Source organism: Pimephales promelas, chromosome 10 (genome assembly GCF_988280905.1).
Source record: "Pimephales promelas chromosome 10, fPimPro1.hap1.1, whole genome shotgun sequence".
NCBI classification, from domain to species: domain Eukaryota; kingdom Metazoa; phylum Chordata; class Actinopteri; order Cypriniformes; family Leuciscidae; genus Pimephales; species Pimephales promelas.
Genome location: NC_142778.1, coordinates 4,866,557 through 4,892,553, shown reverse-complemented (window position 1 = coordinate 4,892,553; position 25,997 = coordinate 4,866,557). Strand labels below are relative to the sequence as shown.

General features: G+C 38.3%; 2 protein-coding genes across 3 annotated transcripts; one reads left to right on the top strand and one right to left on the bottom strand.

Annotated features, from left to right (window-relative positions):
* The first annotated feature begins 305 nt into the window (after nt 1-305).
* On the top strand, nt 306-13,383 carry arfgap2 (ARF GTPase activating protein 2). 2 transcript variants are annotated; one of them, XM_039647548.2, is made up of 17 exons: nt 306-452; nt 1,144-1,262; nt 1,412-1,484; nt 1,610-1,741; nt 2,652-2,732; nt 4,115-4,229; nt 4,313-4,369; nt 4,960-5,010; nt 6,855-6,907; nt 7,396-7,532; nt 9,509-9,640; nt 9,783-9,911; nt 9,979-10,128; nt 10,217-10,343; nt 11,888-11,978; nt 12,059-12,180; nt 12,263-13,383. In XM_039647548.2, the coding sequence occupies exons 1-17, from the start codon at nt 381-383 to the stop codon at nt 12,281-12,283; spliced, it is 1,662 nt and encodes a 553-aa protein (XP_039503482.2). In that variant the 5' UTR covers nt 306-380; the 3' UTR covers nt 12,284-13,383. The 2 variants fall into 2 exon arrangements, with proteins under 2 accessions (XP_039503482.2, XP_039503484.2); XM_039647550.2 differs by lacking the exon at nt 4,960-5,010.
* On the bottom strand, nt 13,319-24,729 carry LOC120459995 (uncharacterized). Its single transcript, XM_039647612.2, has 9 exons — nt 24,600-24,729; nt 22,905-23,608; nt 21,019-21,126; nt 19,598-19,794; nt 19,140-19,339; nt 18,313-18,371; nt 18,061-18,228; nt 17,595-17,816; nt 13,319-15,946 (listed from the first exon to the last, which is right to left on the bottom strand). The coding sequence occupies exons 2-9, from the start codon at nt 23,596-23,598 to the stop codon at nt 15,804-15,806; spliced, it is 1,791 nt and encodes a 596-aa protein (XP_039503546.2). The 5' UTR covers nt 23,599-23,608; nt 24,600-24,729; the 3' UTR covers nt 13,319-15,803.
* Between the last annotated feature and the right edge of the window lie 1,268 nt (nt 24,730-25,997).

The following is a 25,997-nucleotide window of genomic DNA, read 5'->3' as shown; positions in this document are numbered from 1 at the left end:
TTAATTAATTTATTATAATTATAATTATAATTATAATTATAATTATAATTATAATTATAATTATAATTATAATTATAATTATAATTATAATTATAATTATATATATATATATATATATATATATATATATATACTTTTTATTTTTAAAGGTACGTCTAAAAGTACATTTTGCTGTTGCTACAATTTTAGTTTTTGTATCAATATTTACGTATTATAAGAACGGTCTATTATACATGTGTTTTCACGTGTTTTTCACGGATAGTATGCACTTTCACGTTTCTGTTAAGAGTTTGTCTCAAGGGACCTTTATTTTTCAGAAACATCACTTCCGCCTAGTCTTTAATGTCTGGTTTCTGTTTTCCCTCTGCTCAGTTGGCAAGATGGCGTCGGAACCGAACAAGACAGAAATTCTAACCATTTTTAAACGTTTGCGGTCTATACCTACAAACAAGGTAACACGCGAGGTCTTATTAAAACATACCTGTGACTGTTTTCATTATCGTCATAACTTAGTCAGAGACATCCTTATGTGTGTTTCATTTGGGATTACGTGTCATTTGTTAGTCGCTAAGCCGGTGCTGATGGGGCCTGAGTGCCGTCTAACTCATATATGTTTACAATCAACATCAGATCTCAAAAACAGACCAGTATTAAACTATCAAACACTAATTACTTCGTTTCAACGAGCTATGATGACTAAATCAGCTGTCTTATAAAGAAATCAGATGATTGCTGGTTCACCTGTTATATGAGAATGACGCAGTGGCGATGGAAAATTACTCATCCTGTAATAATGTGCCTTAAATTCCATGGTGTTGTCTGTCTGTACTGTCCCATAGATGGATCAAACTCATTCATATGGTAAAATCTGTTATAATGGGGCATGGAATCGTGAATTATTGTACTATCAGATCTAGTACAAGTGTACATAATGTTTACTATTGAATTAAAATCGAACGTTTTGGTGAAGTTTTTGTACATTCCTTTTATATTCTTGATTTTCCAAATGTACACATTACTGGGTTTTTATGAACATATGGTTTGTGAAACTCTTCTCTGTATGCAGTCTTTTTCAGTCTTGAAAGTCATTTCAAACATTTCTATACAGAGTTTTAATTATGAAATGATGTGTGTTGTGTCTAGGCCTGCTTTGACTGCTCCGCTAAGAACCCGAGCTGGGCCAGTATTCCATATGGAGTATTTCTGTGCATTGACTGTTCTGGGATCCATCGCTCATTGGGAGTACACTTGAGCTTTATCAGGTTGGTCTGACCCTCTATTGTCTTTCTCTTTAATTATATTATGCTGTCATGCAATCGTCTGTTACAGTTTTTAGTCATCCGTGGTGTTCAACAATGCCACACTCATTTGTTAATTACAAGGCAAGAGTTGAGGAGTATTGTCCTTTCAGATCCACAGAGCTGGATAACAACTGGAGCTGGTTTCAGCTGAGATGTATGCAGGTTGGAGGAAATGCTAATGCGGTTAGTTCTTCTTTTTCCTAGCCTATAATATGCATTATGCACTGCATCTGTTCTTCCTTTAAAACATTACCTCTTAATTCAGCTATTTGCATGAGCCAATACTGTAGGCTTTTATTTGTGCACAGATGGGGTTTTTCCGCCAACATGGCTGCACCACCAATGACACCAATGCAAAGTATAACAGTCGTGCGGCTCAGATGTACAGAGAGAAGATTCGACAGCTTGCCAATGCTGCGCTCTCCAAGTATGGCACTGAGGTTAGTATGCAAACCTCATTCTGTTCCAGCGTTATCACTGCCTAGAAAGTGAACTATGCTCCTTGGGTTTGTTGTCAGCATTCGTTATTAGATGTCATGCTGTTAACATGCTATAAAGGCAGGGCCTGCCATCCAGCTTTGCTTCAAGACCAGATTTAATACAAACTTAACACTATACTAAATGAAATCTTTAATAAAAGTAACAAAGATGAAACAAAAAGAAGTCAGAATGCCAATCGAAATTTATTATATTACAACAGGCATGTTTTTATAAGCAGTCTGAATGTTTCTAAATGGCAATAATTCACAGAACTGCACTGCATATCATCTCTGTTGCAAGTCAACTCACCTTTATTTATATAGCACTTTATACAATACAGATTGTTTCAAAGCTGTAAAATGGTGCATTTCAGCTGTTGAAGTCAGTTCAGTGTTGATTCTGTTCTGTTGTAAAGATCACCAATTATTAAATTAGATCTGATTTCATCGTCCAGCTCAGTTCAGTGAACTTATGTAATGTAGTCTGGGTTGTATTTTCTTTTTTTGTGTGTATGAGTTTGATTGAATGCATGCTCTATGTTGTTAGCAATAAATGTCAAACATTTTCTTCATGGATAAGTGTGTCCCAATTATGCATTGTTTATTTAATGATTTATGGTTAATTCCACATAGGATTCCCCATAAGATATTTGGATTGCACTTTTTTTTTTAATGCAGCTGTGGTGTTTGTGATATTAAATAAACTTTGAACTTGAGTCACTGAACAAACTCCACGTTTCAGCAATATTTGTTAGGTTTATCTTCCCGGACTCGCTTGTTATGAAATCCCACCTGACGTCCAGTGTGTCTGGAGAGCTGCATTCAGAACTTTTATTCTACTTTCTGCCCCTTTTATTTTGTTTTCACTCAGCTGTGGATCGACAGCTCAGGCTGTGCTCAGCCATCACCTGTAGAGAAGAGAGAGACTGACTTCTTTGAAGAGCTCACACAGGTAGGACACACAGGCTGCATCTGAAATCACATACTCTCTTGAGTAGGTTCTTATTGTCTTACTTTGTGACCACTAAAAATTATGTTCTGTGTAGTATGAAGTAGGGCTGTGCAAAAATTAATTGCGATTAATCGCATCCAAAATAAAAGTCTGTGTTTACATAATATATTTGTGTGTGCTGTATATAATTATTTTGTATATATAAATACAAACACATGCATGTATACATTTAAGAAAATGTTTTATTCATATATAAAATATTTATATTTATATAATATAGATTATGTATTTTTATATATATATATACAGAATTTAAGCGCAAATAATTCTTAAATATATGCATGCATGCATAGGTATTTATATATACAAAATAATTATACACAGCACACACAAATATATTATGTAAACACAGACTTTTATTTTGGATGCGATTAATCGCAATTAATTTTTGCACAGCCCTAGTATGAAGGTAATCATACTACATTTGCCATGTTGTCATTATCACAGGACCTACCACTTCTCTGCCATTCATAGATCCTCTCCCCATGGCCTTATGGGATTGTAAAGTGTCCATTGTGTGCACAGTTTCGAATATTGGTGGAAGAAGGAGGTCATACTCTTTTATGAGTTCTGCATTTTTATAGCATATCGGGTTCAAGTATAGAATTGTGATGTTTTTTTGTTGTTTTTTTAAACTAGTAAATGCTGAGTTATGTCTTAAGGAACACTTTTATTTGTATTTATTTTTAAAAGGTTTTACTAAACATTTCGTTGAACAGTGGATCAGGAGTGATCAGTTTACCTGTTTGAGTTTTTTTTGCTTTTACTTTTTTTGTGTGTGTGTGTGTGCGCCAGAAATGGGATTCCTTTAGTCTTGGAAACCTTTTTTTCTGGTTCTTTAAAATATTTAATCAATAATTGCATTTTGTGTGTGAAAAGATCTTTTAAAGGGATACTCCACTTTTTTTTTTGAAATAGGCTCATTTTACCACTCCCCCAGAGTTAAAAAGTTGAGTTTTACCGTTTTCAAATCCATTCAGCCAATCTTTTGATATTTAGAAGAAAGTTTCTGGTCTCATTGACTTCCATAGTAGGAAAAAAATATACTATGGAAGTCAATGAGACCAGAAACTGTCTGGTTTTTGATAATCGGCTGAATACATTCGAAAACGGTAAAACCCAACTGTTTAACTCTGGGGGAGTGGCCAAAATTTCAAAAAACAAACAAAAGTGGAGTATCCCTTTAAATTGCTTATTCTGTTATTGGGAACAACTGAAAATAGTGTCATGTTCTGCTCTCTCTTTAAGATGCACATGCAGATATGTCATTATTATTATGACTTGATATGTAATATTTCATAATTGTGTTTTCTTACCTGTAGCCTGCCAACAGTTGGGACATGGCGTCCCCATCCCTAACAGATCTAAATGGAGCTGTAACTGTTAGCCCTCAACTGGAGCAGAGCAGTCCTAAGAGTTCAGAGACTACCAGCACTTGTGAGTGTTGCGCTTTACACACCAGTAATGCATTAATACATCATTGTCATTACATGTAAACATTTCTTGTCCATGTGATCCAGTGCCTGAAGAGGGTCCGAGCATTGAAGGTCTGAGCACTAGTCCTAAAGCCACAATAGGTGAGTGTGTGTGTGTGTGTTAGTGCACTGGCAGAATGCACATTATCATCAGAACATCCCCATGTGTCTATTTCTTTCTTCACCACCCAATTCCCCATATTATTTTTGAAGTGTTTTTTTTTTTTTTTAGATAATATCACCACACATGAATGAATCCTATAAGCAATTCAAGTTCCAGGACCTGTATGTCAACCTTTTTAGGGACGACAGCAAATTTACATTTATTCATTTAGCTGACACTGTTATCCAAAGCGACTTACAATTGCTATGTCAGAGGTCGCATGCCTCTGGAGCAACTAGGGGTTAAGTGTCTCACAGTGGATTCGAACCCGGGTCTCTCACACCTATGGCATGTGTCTTATCCACTGCGCCATCACCACCCAATAATGAAATGAAAAGCAAAAAAGTGCTATGGTACTAAAACTCCATATTTTATAAACATTATAATGACAAACTCATGACTATGTAATATGTACTTAAGTCTTTTTAAAATCATATCTATGTGTAATAGCAAGCCAGTAAATGTAGTTCTGCGACATTTATTGCAAATGAATTCAGAGCCTGCTGTCCTGTCTGTTGTGTTAATGTAGAGATTGAGAACTCAATGAGATTGGCGTCTGAAGAGCGTCAAACTCCTGAAGGTGATTTGAATGATTTTGAAATGCCCATTGGCTGATCAGAAAGTTGCAGCATGGTTCTGCGCTTGACTGACACTTAATTTGAGCGTGTGCGCCGCTTTGGCTCCGCCCCTTCCTCGTTGATATACATTTACTGCAAACCTGCTTGTGTTAAACAATTGTCTTTACTTGTATATCAAACTGCTTCAAATCTATTCAGGATGTCGTCAGGGACAGTGTATAGGTTGCACTGACAATTGTTGGCTGGGATTTAATTTATTTTATTTAAATTGAGATATTTAGTGCTAATCAATATTATGAAACAAATGCTGTTGATCGAGCTTAAAGCCCAAAGTATTCTTCAAACATCTATTGTTTTTACCATCCATTTTTTTTATGCTGCCTGTTAATGGCCCTAATTAGTGCAAATGAAATTCACGGCTATATAGAAAAATATGGCTTGTACATCCATACTGTGGTGATTGAAAATCGTCTGGTGTCGTTTAAAGCCCTTTGAAGCTGCACTGAAACTCTCATTTGGACCTTGAACCGTTTGGTTCCCATTGAAGTTCATTATATGGAGAAAATCCTGGAATGTTTTCATCAAAAACCATAATTTATTTTCGACTGAAGAAAGAAAGACATGGACATCTTGGATGACATGGGCGTGAGTAAATTATCAGTAAACATTTTTTTTTAAAAGTGAACTATTTTTTGAAAAATTGCCAGAACGTGACGTCCCTAGTAATTGAATGTAAAAGCAGAACTAACTTGCTTGCTATAAAACTATTAACTTATTATTCACAAAGTATTTGTCAATGCGTATTCCTTAGGTGTGGCAAATGTGACCGGGCCGTTTTTTGTCCTCAAGTTTTTTTTAGCTGTCTGAAAACGACGGGCACTCTTCTGAAAACGCTTAGCTGCGGGCGATTGAGAGAATTTGTACACTTTGGTGGCACAGCGTTTTTTTTGTGTGTTTTTGTGCTTGTTGTCATTGTAGAAGCAGGATGTGACAATTGGTTAGTGTGGTATTTGTTCCGCCCCTCTTTCACTGGGTAAAAAGTGACTGAGTTCTACAATTGACCCAAAGTTGAACATTTTTCAACTCGGCAACAACAATAAAACGCTGAGTGGCTCGTCACGCCGCTGCCGTTTTTAAATATGTGGCTCTCCCAATTGAAACATTTCAAATATACACTGTCCTTAGGAAAAGATGCTTTAATCGGTGGACATAATGCCTTAATTATAGATGCCACCTTTTAATCATAATAATTCCTTGACACATTCCCATATTATTATTATTTTTGGTAATCTAATTTTTGCCATTTAACACAAGTGAAGCCATGTGTAGCCAGTGTGTAGCCAAGTCACTCACTGATACAAAAGGTGTATGGTTTTCTGATCTCATAAAGAGCTCGCAGACACAGTTTCTGTGTTGATATTTCTGATATGTACTTCCGGTCTGGATTGATTTATGCCCTGGAATGAGATCAGAGCGGCTTTTTCTTATTGTTAATCAGGATGCAATGACTTTAAAGACCAATTTCAACCATCGTCTTAGTACAAAGCTTCCAGTCACACCAATTTTCTATACATTTTTGTAGCTCATTGGTACAGTTTGAAAAATGAATACAGCATGAATGTTCACATGTACATTTTCAACACCCTCTTGCCCTAATCTAATTGATTTGTGTGACCTCTCGCCTTTCCTCAGGCTTTGCCGGCATGATATTTCTCAGGTCATTATTGGCCGTGGCCTCTATCGCCATGCACTAAATGATCCTTATCTGGAGAAGTTGTGTTCTCTGGAATAATCTTGGGGAGGAAAAGCTTGTTTACTTTTCTCTGACTATGCTTTCTGTTTTCAGAAATTAAATCATCCATCATTGGAAAGAAGAAACCAGCCACTACAAAGAAAGGGGTAGGTGAACAAGCCAGTGCTCTCGCTCACATCTGCAGTGTTCAGTTTTTGTCAGTAGGTGACAGGCTTGTACAGAATCTAGAACTGTGGTTCTGCCTCAAGCGAAAGGAAATCAAGTCAATGCAGACATGTGCAAGGAATGGCAGAATCTGAATGTTAAATCTTCTAATAATAGTTAGACCAATGTAATGTTTGTTTTTCCCCATTCTGACAGTCAGAACGGGGCATTAACCTGTCAACATGTCCATTTCATTTTGGAATTAAATAGGATAATATTTTTTACTTATAAGGATTATCATGGATAAATCATATAAAATAAACACTGCAATATTCCATAAAATGAGAATTTTCTATTCTGATTTGTTTTCTTTGTTTCTTTTTTTGCCATGTAAACCATCTGCAGAAGTATAAACTGTCATTTAACCTCAGAGCTCATGGTTATCTTTGTAGGTGCTAATTTGTAAAATATGTCTTCCTTTGGTTTTCAGCTTGGCGTTAAGAAGGGTCTCGGTGCGCAGAAGGTGAGCAGCAAGAGCTTCACTGAGGTGGAGAAGCAAGCCCAGGTGGCAGAGAAAATGAGAGAGGAACAGGCCGCTGAAGCCAAGAAACAAGCTGAAGAGTCCATGTGAGTAATTCAAAATCTGATTGTGATCTGTTTGCAGATGCTGGAAAACCTTTTTTTTAAATCATTATTTAAAGGTGAAGAATGTAGTTCATTAGTAGGGCTGTCAACGAATATTCCAAATTCGAATATATATTCGAATAGTTTTAAAAATATGAAATTCAGAAGGTGAAAATGTAATATTCGAATGTGGAAAAACGCGTGGGCTGTAGCAGAGGGTGGGAGCGTTACTAAAGTGTAGGCTGACTGTACTGACTCAATAGATATTGCATGAATAAGATAAGTTAGATACAGCAGGTTTGATTATTTACCGCTTCATGTCAAAGAAAAGTTCCATGTTTACCACAGCACAGCTCGCTCTCTCTGTTTCTTTCCACCTTTTAGTCTGGAAGGGAGCTCGCACCTCCCATCCAGAATAAAACGGAAAAAACAAAGACCTAAAACGGAGGAGTTTAGAAACGCTGCAGCTCCGTTTTGCGTTTTGAATCTCCAGAGGGCGTTTTAGTGAAGACGGGACTTTAGAAACGATGACGCAGAGGCTCATGCTCGGCTCTATGATTGGGTGTCATCAGTCGAGACGTGTCCTTCCCTGATTTGTCAGCCACCGTTTACACCGGCACGCGCATGCCCAGCGTTGGTGAATGGTCACGTGATCTGCGTTTTCAGTCGTTTTAATGTGGACGGAGATCAATTCTAATATGCAGATAAAACGCTGGTGTGGACGGAGATCGTAATCGTTTTAATTGTCCGTTTTTAAACGAAAACGCAGTAGCGTGGACCATGCGGTCTCTGCGGTCTTGGCCATTAGTTGATTTATTTGTTTTTGTTTAGGTAATACGTTGTCAAATATGTTTAAAGGCCTGTTCACACCGGCCGACGTTTAACGCCTCGTGACTAAACAAAGGGCGCCAATGTGAGTGTGCTACACGTAAAAGCATCATTTAAAAAAAAACAAAAAAAACACCTCTAGTTTATTTTTTTGGTTTGACGCGCTTCGTCAAAAACTATCCGACCAATGAGATTTGCGCTTTTGCTCATGTGTCTGGAGCTTCTGAAGTTACAGTAAAACACAACTTGGGGGCGCTCAAACACAAAACGGCACACATACGTAATGGTGAAGAAGATATACGCCAAGTAGAAATAAGACACTCCCGGGAATAAAAAAGACGAGGAAGATGCAAGGCAAGATGAATGTAGAGCGTCGAAAGATAAGGAACTTTATGACAAACGCAACTGCGACTACAAAATAGGACTATTTCTGTTTGACATTAAGCGCCATCTAATGTCAGGTAATGAATTGGCATGTTCACTCGGCTCATCGTCTGCGAATATCGCTTGGGTTTGAACACAAAAAACGCGTTTAGCGCAATATAACGCGCGCCGATATTCGTCCCGGTGTGTACGGCCCTTAAACTTAAATAAAATACCTATACAGTCTCTTCGTATTAATTTGTCCTGTCATTGACAAAATGTGCAACCAAATGTTCGAATATATGTTTTTTTGGAGGGAATATTCAAAAGTCATTTTTGAGCAATTTTGACAGCCCTATTCACTTGTGGAATTACAAAAAAATAAAGCATTTATTTTAAAGCGTTGCACCTTCCCCAACTCAAACATCATGTTGAGTCATCTCTTAACCCTTTAAACGTAGGCTACATCCACGAAAAGGTCAAACATTTTATGAATACTTTTAGCTGTTGCTATGTGTCATGAGTAAGCAGACTCCATAAACGTGAGTGTTTCGCTCATAATAAACCCGTCCAATCTATCTGCCCCGGGCACATTTTTGACATGAGGCTGTACTGGACCCATCAAAATGTGTATGGTCGGTTTTGAAGCGTTCATTGAAGAATAAACAGGATTATTAGAATGTATTTTTTAAAGATTTTGCCCTCTCTTTAAACTATTGAATTCTCATGGCTCTTCAAACAGTGCGATCAGACCTATAGCTTTAGCATTTTTCCCCCTTATCTCACAGGGTGGCCTCGATGCGACTGGCCTACAAAGAGCTGGAGATTGACAGGAAGATGGAGGAGAAGAAAATGCAGAACCTAGAAGGGAAGAAGAAGCAGCAGGCGGAGAGACGGGGCATGGGATTCGGGAACAGGAGGTAAAGACACAGCGGACGGAAGCCTCTATTAAACCACTGTCACATTAATTACATCACTCCCCTCAAGCATGACATCACCGTCTTCAGCAGATTAATAACCCAGAACAGATGTTAGTTTTGTTAATGCGATGTTTTTCTGCAGTGCCGTGTCTCATTCCGTGATGTCTGAGATGCAAGTGATCGAGCAGGAGACCCCGGTGGGAGTCAAATCCTCCTCTCGCTCCAAGCTGGACATGTTTGATGAGCCTGGCTTTGCCTCGGGACCACCAAAGTACGTTTGTGACGGACACCATTTGTGTGTGTGTGTTTGTAATTCGTAACATTCATTGTGATCTCAGGTACAAGGACAACCCGTTCACATCAGGAGACAGCTTTGGGTCACGGTGGGACAATGATGGAGGATCATCATTCTCCTCCTGGGCTCTGGAGAAGGATGAACCTAAAGACAGTGAGGTCACCATCTCAAGCATCCAGCCAATCGGGGAAAGGTTGGTCTGTCTTATTAACGTCCTGATCCAGTTGTCGGTGATTTTGATCTGTGGCCGCTTTCATGACTGGTGACCGGATGCTTGTCAGGTTGCCCAGCCGACGGAAGCCTGAGGTGTCTGTGCCAGCCGCGGAGTCTAGCGAAGCACGAGAGAAGTTTGCTAATGCTAAAGCCATCTCATCGGACATGTTCTTCGGCCGCGAGAGCAACCCAGAGGTACCATGAGCCTTCAGACACCTTCAGTACATTCAGTTCATTTTAACACTAACTGGACATGTTTAGGGGCCAGTTGTTCAAAACATTTATTTTGGAATACATTTATTTTGGGATTTGGAAATCCCATTTTTTCCTATCCAGGATCAGGTAATCCGTCTTAATTTTATGCCGGTTTTTCAAAGCAACATTGGACTGGATCACCCTGATCCAGATACACAGTTTTCAAGATTACCAAATCCAGATTACCAGTGCTCTAAATGGGACAACATATCACAATGTGGGCTACCAGCTATGTAAAGAACAGGTAGAAGAGACAGCATGGTGTCACTGTAAGTGTTTCTTATTTCGAGACAAAACACAAATGGGAACAAGATCATTTTTATTTTATTTTTCCTTTACTATACTGAACAGCTTAATTGTTAGCCTATGTCTACTTTATCACTGTTACAACGGTTACACAAGTCAAGAGCAAAATATAAATAAAAGTATATACACTAAATGATACAAATGTATTATTTGACCCATTTTAAAGTTTTACTACATTTTCTTCCTGAAATCCACCTTGAAATCCTACCCCGTTGGGATCAAATCCTGTTTTTTTTTTTGATCAAAGTTATCCAAATCCCACTGACAAGTTTTGAACAACACAAACTGAAGGTTTGATCCAGATTAAAACTAGAATTGGATTCCCTGATCTAATCTGATTTCAGATTCCTTCTTTCCCTTTTGAACAACCCATTTTCAAGATTTGATCCAATCCGATCAGCTTACCTTTGAACAACTGGCCCTAGGTGTTCATTTACTGTAATCTAAGGATAATGTTATAGGGGTGTTAGAAAAAAAAAATCGTTTCCGATTTGCATCCATTCACAAATTTAAAAAAACGACTTTAGAAAGTGTTTCACTTCTTTAACTTCGCAGTACTACTTAAAGTTACTTAAAATGATTGATGTTCATCACGAAAAGCTGCGAACAAGGCAAGGGCTAGTTGCGGTGCTCACAGGCGAAGTGCGCGACAGATGCCGCTTCTCACATTCATGCGATCTCGAATTCAGTTCTCTTTCACAGCTACACACACACACACAACTGTCAAAATGCACATCGTGTGGACTGTTCCGTGTAAACGGAGTCTGTTATGTCCTTCGTGAACGAAAACAAATGGGAGACAATCGGACGTGTAACAGATCCATGCGTCCATTCTTAAAGGGCCAGCCACCTCATTAGCGGTTGCCATCCGTTTCATTAATGTTAATTGAAAAAAACTCACTGCTTTTGACTGAATCATGTGAATCGATTTAAATTTAATTCACACGGCGTTTAAAACAGCTAAACTGTCTACCGCAGTCAAATAAGAAAAGTAACACAAAACGGTAAACTACAATCAAATATATGCGCACATTTGAATTTGATTTGAGTCGTGAGGTACCAAAAGATTCCCTCCCCTACAATTTTATGTAAATTATTTGTGTGTTTAAAAATGTATCATATTTAACTCAAGAAAGAATATGGAGAAATACTTATACTGTGTGTAATGTCTCTACTAGTATGAAGCAAAGACTCGTCTCGAGGGCATGTCCGGAAGTACCTCCATCAGCTCTGCTGACCTGTTTGGTGACGGCAGTGTGCGTTCCTCTGGTAAACACATCCCTCTCCATCCCGCCATGTTACCGTAGTGAGTCTTTGACCGTGACGCTCAGTGTGTGTTGTCCCCGTAGGCTCATCAGGATTCGATAACGTGCTTCCCTCTGGTCCAGACATCGCCCAGTTCAAGCAAGGTGTGAAGACTGTGGCAGGCAAGATGGCAGTGCTGGCTAATGGGGTTATGAACACCATTCAGGTGAATGGACGCATTCCGATTCTGATTTAACACTTGTTGGTTGTACGTCAGCTGTTATTAACTCTCTCCGAACACGTTTCAGGATCGCTACGGATCTTACTGAAAGGAATGCATTCGAATGATATGGAAGTTGCATCAAACAGGACACGCCTCACTGCTGATTGGATTTGGTCTGTCTTTCCTACATGAACACACACATCAGAGAGAGAGAGAAGGGAGTGAGAGAGCAAGACGAAGACCTGGGAACTCCCGCTCTCTCCCCCAGACCACTGTAGACTCTTGCTGACAGTATTTTATTTTCTGTTTCTTTTTATTTTTTTTATTTTCAGATATCAACAGAAGCGCTTGACAGTGTAAAGTCTGTTTTCAGAGTCACAGTGCTTTCTGTTTAAAACAACAGTTCTGTTTTCTATGCGATGTACTGGTCTTTGATTTCAAATAGTTATGGATTTGAAAGTATTCTGTCTGGAATTAAATGTATAACTGAATTTATAGTGCTAATACGTTCTAATGGCTTTCTTTTTTTGTATTTTAACGCTCTCCGAGTCCGGAGAGACCTCAGTGCATTCAGTAAACAACGATGAAAGGAAAACCCCATGTGGCATATTTATAAATTGAGCTCGTTTCCTAAATACGCGATGCATTATCATCATTTTACATTGTTCGTAATTATGAGAAAGTTTGAGTGAGTCAAGTGATAAAATAACAGTAACATTGTGCAATATGTCCTCGCATGTCAAGGACGAGTTCTTGAGTTGTTTTCGTGGATGTGTGAGTGATGCCTGGGAGTTTGAGTTTCAGGACCGATTATTTTGAACCTGAATCATGTTTGTTTTGCATGCCAGCATAAGCCGTGGACACTGGTGCTGTACAACGAGTCAGATTGCCAGCATTCACTCGTCGTATTTACAGATAAACTGCTCAAGAAACCGAGGAGGTTTAAAGTTTAATTTAATAAGACTCTCAGTTTGGATGATAAAACGAAAGCTGACTTTAAAATTCACCCACTGATGTGATGTCTGTTTTCTAGTACATTACAGCCTTTCTTTCCTCTTCTTTTGGGTTTATGTCGGACTGGGAACTGGTGGATGGTATTTGCTAAGTTTAAAAAATAAAGAACAACAATCCATCGACCGCCTGGAATTAAAGCTTTTTATTGTGGTCTGTTGAGAATTATGTGAATAAAGAATTAAATCCCCACAACAGCTGTTTAAGACTTTGATTCAGTCCAACACAATCATTTTATCACATAAGGATTACAGATAAAGTGCAAAACAAACGAGTGATATTTAGTTGATTCAGAACGAGTACAAAGTGCTTACCCACACTATAAAGTCTTAAGTATCCACATTGTATGCACATTTTTAAAGGAGTAGTTCACTTCTGAAAAAAACTTTTGCTGTTTAATTTACTCACCCCCGTGTCATCCAAGATGTCCATGTCTTTCTTTCTTCAGTTGAAAAGAAATTAAGGTTTTTGATGAAAACATTACAGCATTTTTCTTCATATAATGAAATTCAATGGCAACCAAACGGTTCAAGGTCCAAAAGACAGTTTCAGTGCAAACTGCAAACTGTTCAAAAGGCTTTAAACGATTCTAGACGATGAATACTGGTCTTATCAAGCGAAACGATCGCTCATTTAATAAATAAATAACAAAGTTTAAGTTTTATAAGCTCAAATGCTTGCCTTGCTCTGTTCTGTGATGCGCATCCGTGACTCCTGTTCGAACTCGTTCATCAAAATGAACAAATCTTTTTCCAAGTCATTTGGTTCATTCAACGAACGGCTCTTTGAACAGTTTGCAGTTTGTACTAAAAAGTGTCTTTTGGACCTTGAACCGTTTGGTTCCCAATGAAGTGCATTATATGGAGAAAAATGCTGGAATGTTTTCATCAAAAACTTCTTCAAACTTCATCAAAATTTCTTTTCGACTGAAGAAAGAAAGACATGGACATCTAGGATGACATGGGGGTGAGTAAATTATCAGCAAAAGTTTTTTGAAAAGTGAACTACTTTAAGGCTTCTAAATTTTGTACACTAAAATATGTACACAATCTTCTACTTTTTGCCTTCTGTCGTCTGATTAACAGTTTATACTTTTTTTTAGCAAGAGTATGATTGTAAACGACGTGTCTTTTTGCTGTGAAATGTTTACTGATTTTAAAGCAACCATAATATGTTTTATATTGTTAGTAATATATTTCAAGATGAACACTTACTGGACTGAAGCAACTTGAAAATACACAATCATTTTAGAATCATGTTAAAATGAACCAAATATGATACAACAATCTCTAGAAGAGTGCTATTTTTTGTACATCCCAATCATGTGTTTTGCCCACCACCATAAAAACTATATAAAAAGCATTTAAAAATTATTATTTGGAAATATAGAGGAACTGATATGCAAGTAGTCTGTTTTACTGTTCTCAAAGATCTCATTGATTTACATTATAAGCTATCAGAATTTCATATAAACAGCAACAATCACAGCAAATTGCATGTTTTTGCTCAGTTTGGCCTCTGAATAAAATTGGGTGTTTTTTCACGGGTGAGTATGGGCTTCATTTTCTCCTGTATCATATGAGCCATAAAACCAACACAATAGTGTACCCTTTTCAGAATATTACTTTATATCAGGCTTTATAGGGTTAAAGAAAAGTCTATGGGTCAGGGCTTTCATGTGGACACCTTTTATCCGTTTGTACAGGGGCAGGGTGACCTATGACCTCTCCATTCATTTAGCCATGCAAGGCAAATGGGTCTGTGTTATAAAACACAACTGTTCCTGGATCAGATTTAGTTTGGTAGTGCTCCAGGTTGTGTGAGGCCTTGATTGCAAAGTCTGTCCAGGAGTGGGAAAAGACCCTTTGATCACAGGTACAAAAACACACATAAGTGTCACCCTCGATAGCGGGGGCATCTACAAACAAACCAAAGATCAATGTAACCGTAAGTCTTATTTGCATAGCAGTTAAATTAAAAGAGAGCCGCATTAAATCCCTTTCTAGGCCCTCATTGTGTCCCTGGCTTCTCATCCATGTCAAAGCTTTGGATTTACTTAGTCACACAACCAAAGAATAACAGGTTAGAAAGCAGACTGGCTATACTCCGTAAATATATGAATGGAGCCGATTAGTGTAACAAACAAACAAAGAAAAAACCTGAATAATGGGGATTTGTGGCTTAAAACAGCCTTCGGATTCGCAAATTCAATTCACAGCTTAGGGGATGGATGGTTTGGTTATTTTTTTTTTTACAAAAATAAAAAAAAGACATGTAGACATACAGTAAGAAAAAACATCTATAAAATAGCCTTGGAAATTTTGGATTAGAAATGTTTAAATTCATATTGTGGTCTCGAACTTTTGATCACAGTCTGAGATCTTTCCCCATTAGAAAGACCCGAGTCTCCATTTGAGTTCGATTTAATCTCGTTGATCTCTAGGAGAAAGAAATTGAGACATTGAAGAGATCTCTGCGAGCTTGGAAACACCTACTTTCCTGGATATCCACCCCATACTCTGTGAATGTGTCGACACAGTAAAGCTTTGCTCATGTCACACAGTCAGATGAAAATGCAGTGGATGGATCGATACAACGAGTGATGATGGTGAGGCTCAGTTGATCCAGGCGTACGAGTAGAAGTCGTTCTGCTCCCACAGGTCACACCTCTCTTGAGAGTAGTTTACCACGAAAGAAACGTTCCTGTCCAACAGGGCGACGCTTGAGGGAAACTCCGGCCACTCGTCCGGCATCCTACCTGTGACGTCATGAGGAGGTTTGGATCGTTATGGGCAAGATTTGATCATATTATTCAGACACACATAAAAAAAAAAACTATTTATTAGTACCTCGCACCATTGGTACCACTTTGATGATGCAGCAATAAACTATCTAGTATACCTTTTTAAACGTTGCTAATTTGAAACAATCAAAACACTAATCTATTTTAATGACAAAAGTTACGTCGGTATCGGAATTGGCCAGTAGTTGTTTGCTAAAATTGGTATGACCAAAATAAATCCAATGGATGCACCAATAATTTATTTTCTTAAAAAAAAACAAAAAAACTTGTACTGACTCCAAACCTTTAAAGGATAATTCCACGTGAATATGTTTTGAAAGTGGGTCATATATGCAGTAGCAGCGGGCCACCCCCCCAAAACGACTAAATAGAAAGCGGTTCAATACGCTTGAAATCAAATTGCGATGTAGATTAGTGTGTGTGAATATTAAACCACAAAGGCTATTTAAATATGAATCCTGCTTGCCTTGTTCCGTGTGAATGCCGACGCGCATTTCATTTACCACACATATTTCATTTACCATGCCTATATGAAGACAGAAATGATTGAACTTCCTCTCCAGGCTCTAGATCCACTCTGAAAGTCACTTCGTGATCATTTAACCGCTTCATTTGAGAAACTATCATCGTGACATAAACACACAGAAACTCGAAAGGTATTCACGGCAAGCCGTCAAAATTAAAGTTGACAGAAATATATTACTGTTGTGCAGTAGAATTTAGATATGTCCAGATGTAATAATACACTAACACTAATCCAAATAAATTATGAATTTTTTAAACAAAACTGAATTTAAGGAATAATCCATGTTTTAATTTTAACAGTAAAGCTCATTGCAGCATGTTATTTGACAAAAAGTTTAGGATAAATGATCAAATTTGTGTTTTATGGCTTCATTTTATTACCAGCAAAAACACAGAATTAGTGTGAATTTTTGTTCATACATATATATACTGTATATATATATAAATATATATAAAACTTAATAATACATGATTTCAATTAATTAGACATGCTTTTTGATTGCTAAAAAAATTACTTGCCCGCTCTAGACTGCAAAACTAGCAGGTTTAAACTTATTACACAAAGGTTTCGTTCTTATTCGGTCTGGTTACCCTTTACGACGGTACCGGTTCCCTATTGGCACCGCGTTTCGGTACCCAACCCTATCCATAATGCATCAGTCTGCGTATTCAGGACCTTCGTCCATATTTTCAAAACATTTCTGCTGGTGAAATCAATCGCACTGGCACTGATCTGTGATAGGTCTGTTCACGCATTAGGCCCAACCCCCTATGGGCGGGTTTGAAAGGGTGGGATCTAGTGCTTGTAGTCTTAACAGAAATCCCCCCTCTTACACTTCCTCCTCCAGAGACGTAAAATGACGATTTTTTCGTCATTGTAGGAGGAAGTGAAAAAGGTAAATAGCAGATTTATCTCGTCTACAACTGGATTTCTAACAATGGAAAGCTTAATGCAAATGGGTGGAGTGTCCCTTTAAATAGTGGTGTACTGTATGTATCATAAAGTAGTAAATCAAACCTGCTTGATTCTTCAACTAGTGCTGTGCTATTATAATGGGAAATCTCACAATAAGCTTACCTTCTTTAGCAAAATGTACAAAGTACTTGGTGATCATTTCCTGGAAGTTCATATCAGCCGGTGACAGGGTCCCTAGCACCATTTCAAGACCCCTGAAGAAGCCCAAGATGTCTAGAAGATGAAAGGCAAAGCGACTGGGGAAGGGAAGCAAGCCGGAGGTGTTTGCCTGTTTTGATGGAGTGTAAGTCACCAGATAACGGTACACTGGGCTCTTTAAAGCGCCTGGAATACACGTGACATCATTGGAAAATAAGACAGACATAGTTAAGGATAATGTACAGTCAATGGCAGGGCGGTCTTGTGTCATCCTGAAGGAGTTTATTTTGAAATTATGACTGTACGCTATCCTGATTATTACACAGCCACTTAGCATGAAATATTCATTGGAGCTCACAAATGATACAATATTTACAGTGCTGATAAAGCTCAATTGCCTTTAATTGTAAAATGAAAAATTCATTTGAACCTGCAGCTCTCTTAGCCAGGTCGTTCCTGGGGCATGTGGCCTTCATGTCCGAGACCATGGTGGTGAATAGTCTCTCTGGACAGCGGTCAGAGGTCGGACACGGTGCTGAACTATTGTACAGCCTCAGCGCCTGATCGCTCAGGCTCTTTCCGAAAGGGCTCAGTTTGTCTGTATGAAGGAAAACACATTCACTTATATAAAGACTTTCAGTCATAATGTTGTATTTTTAAATGTCTGTGATGAGCGACTTACTCGTCACAATCCACCGATAGTCCCCCCACGTCCATGTGGAGATGTTTTCATACGGAGGACTAGAGAATGATGATATATTAGTGCTGTCAAATCGATTATTTGGGATGAATCGCATCTAAAATAAAAGTTTGTGTTTACATAATGTGTGTCTATATATATTATTACATTTATATGTATATTGTATATGTCTATGTGTGTGTACAGTATACTGTATGTACACACACACATATTCATACACATATGCAGTATACAGCATATTCGTGTGTAAAAATATATATATTTAATAATATATATATATACACAGTATATTATGTAAACAACTTTTTGTTTGATGCAATTACAGAAGTTGACTAGGAATGACAGGAAGAGAAATTTCAACAACAAAAAATTCACTGAATTGCATTAGAAGAATTTAATTAATTCATCAACTAATAATTATAAGATTTATTTTTACTATATATATATATATATATATATATATATTAATAGATGTTTTATAATTCTAATAAAATAATTATAACTAAATAATACATTAAATACAAATTTCTATAGGTGGTATTTCAAACAGTGATTACAAATACTATCTAATGTTGCTGGAAATTCTCCATGTTGTGTATGATAACGTTTATGGGAATTGTATAACGAATTGTAATGAATAGTTACAAAATTACAATTAAAAGACTTCTATATTTCTTTGAACCTAAATTCCAATTCATGAACTCAATTTGGGATTTCAAGAAGTTCTCGGCTCAATTCTGAATGGCGCACATTCCTGACAGTATTTTCATTTTACAACTTACGACTGAAAATCAAACAAAGCAGGTTACCTAAAATCAGTCTCCTGTTCAGTTGTTCCAACCACAAACGGGACATCATTATAGGCTCCCCCTTTCTCCCAGGTCTCAAACGGAGGAGCTTTGAGAACATGGCCGTCAACCACAGCAACTGGACCAACAAATATACCTTTGGCTGGAAGATCGACCAAGTCATCGGCTGCCCATGATGGGTACTTCTGCCATGGGATCGCCTGAGTCAGATACAAATCACTGACATTAATTCAACCACAAGTCCATTTCTGATATATCACTGCCATTAGAAAAATTAAAGCCCTTCCTCTGATGTTCATTGGGAATTCATTGAGCGTTCGGTGAGTTCTGGCAGGAAGTTGAGGTTCGGTGATTTATTAAAGAGCGTTTACGGATGAAGAAGCCAACAGGTTGAGGCTGTTGTTAGTCAGCCATGACTCTGCTGTGGAAGGTTACAAGCTCGGCCATAAATTTCTCACCTGAAGGACTTGAGCGATGTGTAGTCCTCTCAGGCAGATGGCGTCCTTGCAGCCAGTTCTCCTCAGGAACTCCAAGTTGTCTTTTTCCGCTGACTCCAGGGAAGCATTATACACATACGAGCCGCTCATGTCAATCGCACGATGAAAGAGTCCTTTGGCTAGTGGGGACATCATCAAAGTCCAAACCGAAGTTCCTCCTCGTGATCACACAGTGAGAGAGATACTTATTATACATCCGTAAAGCTAACCCTTGTGAAAAAGAAGTGCACTTAATTATATTGAGTGTGCACTAGTAAATCTTAAGGGAAAAAATACTATGGAAGTCAATGGGGCCTGAGATCTGCTTGGTTACCAACATTCTTCCAAATATCTTTCTTTGTGTTCAGCAGAACAATTTGAGAGTGAGTAAATGATGAGAGAATTTTCATTTTTGGGTGAAGTATCCCTTTAATCTACGAATCGTGTGCGTTTCGGACCATGGGGCCTTGTCCTTAGGGATCACGAATCAACTTCGTGTGACTATCGCGGATGCGCACATCGCAATAAAAATGCTAAAACCATACATTATGCAACCCTAACTCATATCATAAAATGAACAAATCTTTTTTTCGAGTCATTTCGTTTGTTTAATGAACCAAATGATTCGGAAAAAGATTTGTTCATTTTGATGAACAGGAGAGTCACGAACGCGCATCACAGAAAGGCGAGCATTTGTGCTTATAAAACTTAAACTTTGTTATTTATTTTTGAAATGACCAATCGTTTCGCTAGATAAGACCGTCTGGTGTCGTTTAAAGCCCTTTGAAGCTGCACTGAAACTCTCATTTGGACCTTGAACCGTTTGGTTCCCATTGAAGTCCATTATATGGAGAAAATCCTGGAATGTTTTCATCAAAAACCTTAATTTCTTTTCGACTGAAGAAAGAAAGACTTGGACATCTTGGATGACATGGGGGTGAGTAAATTATCAGCAAACGTTTTTTTAAAAGTGAACTACTCCTTTAAGATATAATGAAATACATTTAGCATAGTAGTTTTTTAACACATTTATGGTAAGGTTTAATTATTTTTGGTTGGGATTGAGTTCAGATCATGATTACTGGCTTTATTCTGACAGCACATTTAACATTTAGAAAAAAATAAATAAAGGTTTACACATGAATAAACCCTTGGGTCAGTGTAAAAAAAAAAAGTACTGTTAACTTATTTGAAAGTAAATATTTTCCAGATATAAAGTAAAAATATAGCTTGAAGACAAAACAAATGAGTATAATATGAAATATGTTAACAACTTCTTTAATTTTAGCAACATGTTGTCGTTATAATAACACATTCTAAGTAAAGGGTACAGGATTTTGCAATGACAAACAGACATTTTAAGTGTCCAAATACTTTGAGGGGTCATTCATTGTATGTTGTACCTGAGCTTTGACCAAATATGGTAACTCTCCCTGCATCCCCACCGAAGTTATGGATATTCCGTTGGACCCACTGAAGTGCTTGGATCTGGTCCATGAAGCCATAATTCCCTTTGACAGCAGACAGAAAAAAAACTTTTGATGAATTTCAATATGCTGTAGTGACAAGAAGAGAGTCCATAAGAAAATAACTTATAAATCTTTGAAGAGAGACCTACTGTGAGACCTGAGGTTGTTAATCGATGGTATATGCTTTTGTTGACGTCTTATCTCAACTTATTTTTAAAATAATCACGTTTAAAAGTTGGATTTTTTATGAAAATCTACATTGCCCAGGATAACCTTGTGTGTGGCTTGAGTCAAGCGTCCATCACAAAGACAGATGTGCCTGATTCTGATATTCTCTGATGAGTTTAGTTTTCAGCTTTGCACAACACCTGGTCCTCTAATGGTTAGACAGAGATCTGGAGAAGCCAACAACCCACAGTCTCTCGAGTCGTACCCTCCATGAAATTTGGTGTAGGATCGGTGACGATCTGAGGGTTCTTCAGGAAGGCTGGACTCGGACAGATCCGTCTTTTTGAAGGATGTATGACTCAAGTCACGTACAGTACAAGGTTAGCCTGGAAGAAAAATAGCTTTCTTCTGCTCTGAGTCTGACAATGTTCCCCAATTACAATGATTGGGTTTTCTCGCAGGACAATGCTCTATGCCACACAGCCAGGCCAAAAAAGTTCAAGACCCTGTCATGGCTAGCCCAATCTCCAGACTTGAATCCCGTTGAAAACCTAAGGAATGTGATCAAGAGGAAGGACACAAGGACACAAGCCCATCGGACAAAGCCGAGCTGCTTGAATCTTAGTGCCAGGAGTGGCATAAAGTCACCCAACATCAACGTGAAAGACTGGTATAGAACATGCCAAGACGCATGAAAGCTGTGATTGGAAATCTGGGGTTTTCCACAACATATTGATTTCAAAACAAATGAGTATAAACTAGTTTTCTTTGCATTATTCCAGGCCTAAAAACATAGAATGTTTTTTGTTATTTTGACCAGTTGTCATTTTCTGCAAAAACATGCTCTAAATTGCAATATTTTTAATTGATATGAAGATATGTTGTCAGTAGTTACAGGACTAGTTCACTTTTCAAAAAACTTTTGCTGATAATTTACTCACCCCCATGTCATCCAAGATGTCCATGTCTTTCTTTCTTCAGTCGAAAAGAAATTAAGGTTTTTGATCAAAACATTCCAGGATTTTCTCCATATAATGGACTTCAATGGGAACCAAACGGTTGAAGGTCCTAAAGACAGTTTCAGTACAAATTGCAAGCTGCTCAAAGGGCTTTAAAGGATTCCAGACGATGAATAAGGGTCTTATCAAGCGAAACGATCGCTCATTTAAAAAAAAAAAAAAAAAAAAAACAAAGTTCCGAAATGACTCGGAAAAAGATTTGTTCATTTTGATGAACGAGTTCGAACAGGAAAGTCACAAACGTGCATCACAGAACAGAGCAAGACGACCATTTGAGCTTATAAAACTTAAACTTTGTTATTTATTTATTAAATGAGCGAACCTTATTCATCGTCTGGAATCATTTAAAGCCCTTTGAACAGTTAGCAGTTTGCACTGAAACCGTCTTTTGGACTTTGAACAGTTTGGTTCCCACTCAAGTCCATTATATGGAGAAAAATGCTGGAATGTTTTCATCAAAAACGTTAATTTCTTTTCGACTGAAGAAAGAAAGACATGGACATCTTGGATGACATGGGGGTGAGTAAATTATCAGCAAAAGTTTTTTTCAAAAGTAAACTACTCCTTTAACTGAACGAAAGTGTCCGAGATGGACAGCAGTCATTAGTGAACTGGACAGGGACGGGGCCTTACCTGAGGAGTTGGTGGGAGAGCCTTCTCTGAGCACCTCCAGGGCCATGAACCCGAAAGCATTGAGCCTGTAATTCAGACTGACGTACACCGTCTGCGTGCGGGCCGCCAACTCTTCAGTGGGGGAGTAGCCTCTCTCCTGGCCGCTCAGCATGTGGAGGTACCCTCCGTGGATCCACACCATGACGGGCAGGGGTTTCGCGGGCTCTAGACTCGGAGTCCACACGCTGAGATGCAGACAGTCCTCCTGTCCCATGACCTGCCCATCTTTCCGGAGGGGTTGCACCTGCGCACAGATGCTGCGGAATCGAGTAGCATCGTACATGCCGTGCCAACACTTTCCCGCCTCCACTAGATCCGCCGGAGGTTGCCAACGACGTTCACCCACTGGCGGTACAGCGTACGGGATGCCCTTGAAAGAGTACGCTCCGCCTTCCCAGCGCCCGCGCATCCAACCGCAGTCCGTCTTCACCTCTGCCACCCCTGGAGGAGGAGTCTTCGCCACATAAGCCAGGTATCCCGCGAGAGAGAGGAGACCGACCACGGCGCAGCCGATGAGGAACATGCATCTGCGTGACACTGCCCGGAATGGACTGACGTAGTGGCGACGGACGTACCTTATCTGTTCCTCCTCTTCGTCCTGCACTAGATAACGATACTCCGTCCCCTCAGGGACCTCATACACATCCTCACTCATTTTATATACTCTGAGAGAGAGAGAGAATATAAGTAAAGTCACTTAATATAAATATAAGTGTACTTATATTTATCAGATGGGAGCGAAAAAAACATGCACATGTTTTCTATTTATTAAGCATTCTGAAGGTTTTCCTAATGCCATAGAATACACATTGCACTACATTATACATTTGAACTGTAACAGTATTATTATTGTGTATGGAATTTAAACTTTACTTATGATCATGACTGCACCTGTGGAGAAAAATTGGTCTGTGATGTAACACGTGAAATGTACTGATGATTGTGTGTTTTAATGCACCAAACTCAAAATGTTTTATAAAAAAGGATAGTTACGTTAGTGTTCATAGACGTAGGTAGGCTACATTATAACCTAGTATTCTTAATAGATGTTACGTATCATAATGTGTTATGCCTATGGTTACCATATTACCAAAGCATTACAGGCTTCACAGTGTGCATCTGTGTGGTTTGTGTTAGTTTACTCTCAGTAAGTGTGTGTGCTGTCGTGACAGACGCAGGATGGGGCGAATAATCAGCGGAAACCACCAAATGACCCACCATGAAGTTTCCCATTTTATGCTGACTTTTCCATGCGGTGAAAGTTAAAATATTAACTGTTACACCACAAATAAACGTATTCCACTACATGACGCTAACGAAAAACATGCATAAACATGTTTAACTGCCCTGTGAGTCTGTGGAAAAAATGGTTTCAAACACATGAGGAACTTCTTTTTAGCATTCCACAGCAAACATAAAAAGTGTAACGTTACTAAACATAAAAATATAACAAATCTAGCCAAACTGAATTTGTCCTGCTAACGTCGATACAAAGTTGGCTACTTGAAACGGCACACAACTACGACACAAGCACTCAGAGACATATTCATATTGATTTACTTAACCAAAATAGCTTTTCCCTGTTTAATAGCCTGTGCTTAATGTAAAAAGCAAAAAATGGTCACAAAAAGGTCACAAAATGACGCATGTACTTACTATGACATTAGAGCTCGCGCACGCACTCACTGTATCCAGACTATCAGACAAAACAACCCTGTACTGTTAGTACGTCTCCTGCTCCTCCCATAACTAGTTTTATATGGCTGCTTTACCAAACAAACAGTAGTTTAGCAGTTCAATAGCCTATGTAACCGTCACTATTAATTAAAAAGAATGCAACCATAAATAAAGCATAAATTAATTATGTTTTACAAAACCAGTGCTTACTTTTCAGCATTATAATAATGTTAGAGTGGGATGTCGATTTGAAAAGCAAGATTGTAAAAGTTACTTTCTTTTCTTTCTTGGTAAGAAGCTGTATTAAAAATAATAAGGGAGAAAATGATTAGAATGGATGCCAGCTCAAATTAAATTTACATTTTTCATATTGCAGAAGTGTTCATGTAGCCTATCGTTGTACAAGCAATATTAGTGTTTTAACTGCTGAAAGTTAATTAAAAAAACAGACATACAGACTAGAATAGATAGTCTGCAGAGTCAAGAATAGATCTTGACTGAAATAACTTAGCTTTAATAAGAATCCATTTCTTTCTTGAATGCTGCTGTTAAATGCTCTGGCGAGGAGATCAACATGGCGGACTGTGTACAATTCACTCAGGGCAGGGTCTCTGATAGAAGTTGTGGGCATCACATCATAAAAGCTACAAATCTGCAAACGGCTTGTTCTGAGACACTGATTATAATTTATAATGGGGGTTTTAAAAAATTGGAGTGGGTGGATTTTTTTTTTTTTTTTTTTTTACCATTATAGGGTGGATGTGTAGCCTACACACTGCTGACACATTTCAAAGTGAAATTTGCATAATAGGTCCACTTTAACTCAGTACTTAGCACTTACAGCCTCACATTTTTGGGGGTATGATGCGACAAGCTTTGCACATCTGCATTTGGCTTTTTTTGCCATTCTTTTCCTCTGTCAGGTTGGATGGGGACCGTCAATGGACAGACAATTTTTTTTAGGTTTCTCCAGAGATGTTCGATTGGGTTCAAGTTCGGGCTCTGGCTGGGCCACTCACAGAGTTGTTCATAAGCTACTCTTATATTGTCTTAGCTGTATTCAGGAACAGGGTCATTGTCCTGTTGGAAGGTAACGGTTCAAGGTGCAAATGAGAGTTTCAGTGCTGCTTCAAAGAGCTTTAAACGCCACTCATTTGGATCTTGAACCTTTGGTTCCCAATGAAGTCCATTATATGGAGAAAATACTGGAATGTTTTCATCAAAAACCTTAATTTCTTTTCGACATCTTGGATGACACGGGGGTGAGTAAATTATCAGGGTTTTTTTTTTTTAAAAAGTGAACTACTCCTTTATCTACATGTACTACTCACAGTTAGGGTTTGGTTTAGGGTTAATTAATTACTGGTATTATTACAG

Excerpts from the sequence above, each read along its gene's own strand:
- arfgap2 (XM_039647548.2), top strand. The coding sequence starts at position 381 with ATGGCGTCGGAACCGAACAAGACAGAAATTCTAACCATTTTTAAACGT. Across the intron at positions 5,011-6,854 it reads AGAGCGTCAAACTCCTGAAG|AAATTAAATCATCCATCATT; the intron begins GTGATTTGAATG and ends TTCTGTTTTCAG. Across the intron at positions 7,533-9,508 it reads AAACAAGCTGAAGAGTCCAT|GGTGGCCTCGATGCGACTGG; the intron begins GTGAGTAATTCA and ends CTTATCTCACAG.
- LOC120459995 (XM_039647612.2), bottom strand. The coding sequence starts at position 23,598 with ATGAGTGAGGATGTGTATGAGGTCCCTGAGGGGACGGAGTATCGTTAT. Across the intron at positions 21,127-22,904 it reads CTCTCCCACCAACTCCTCAG|GGAATTATGGCTTCATGGAC; the intron begins GTAAGGCCCCGT and ends CTGCTGTCAAAG. Across the intron at positions 17,817-18,060 it reads CCTGGCTAAGAGAGCTGCAG|GCGCTTTAAAGAGCCCAGTG; the intron begins GTTCAAATGAAT and ends CGTGTATTCCAG.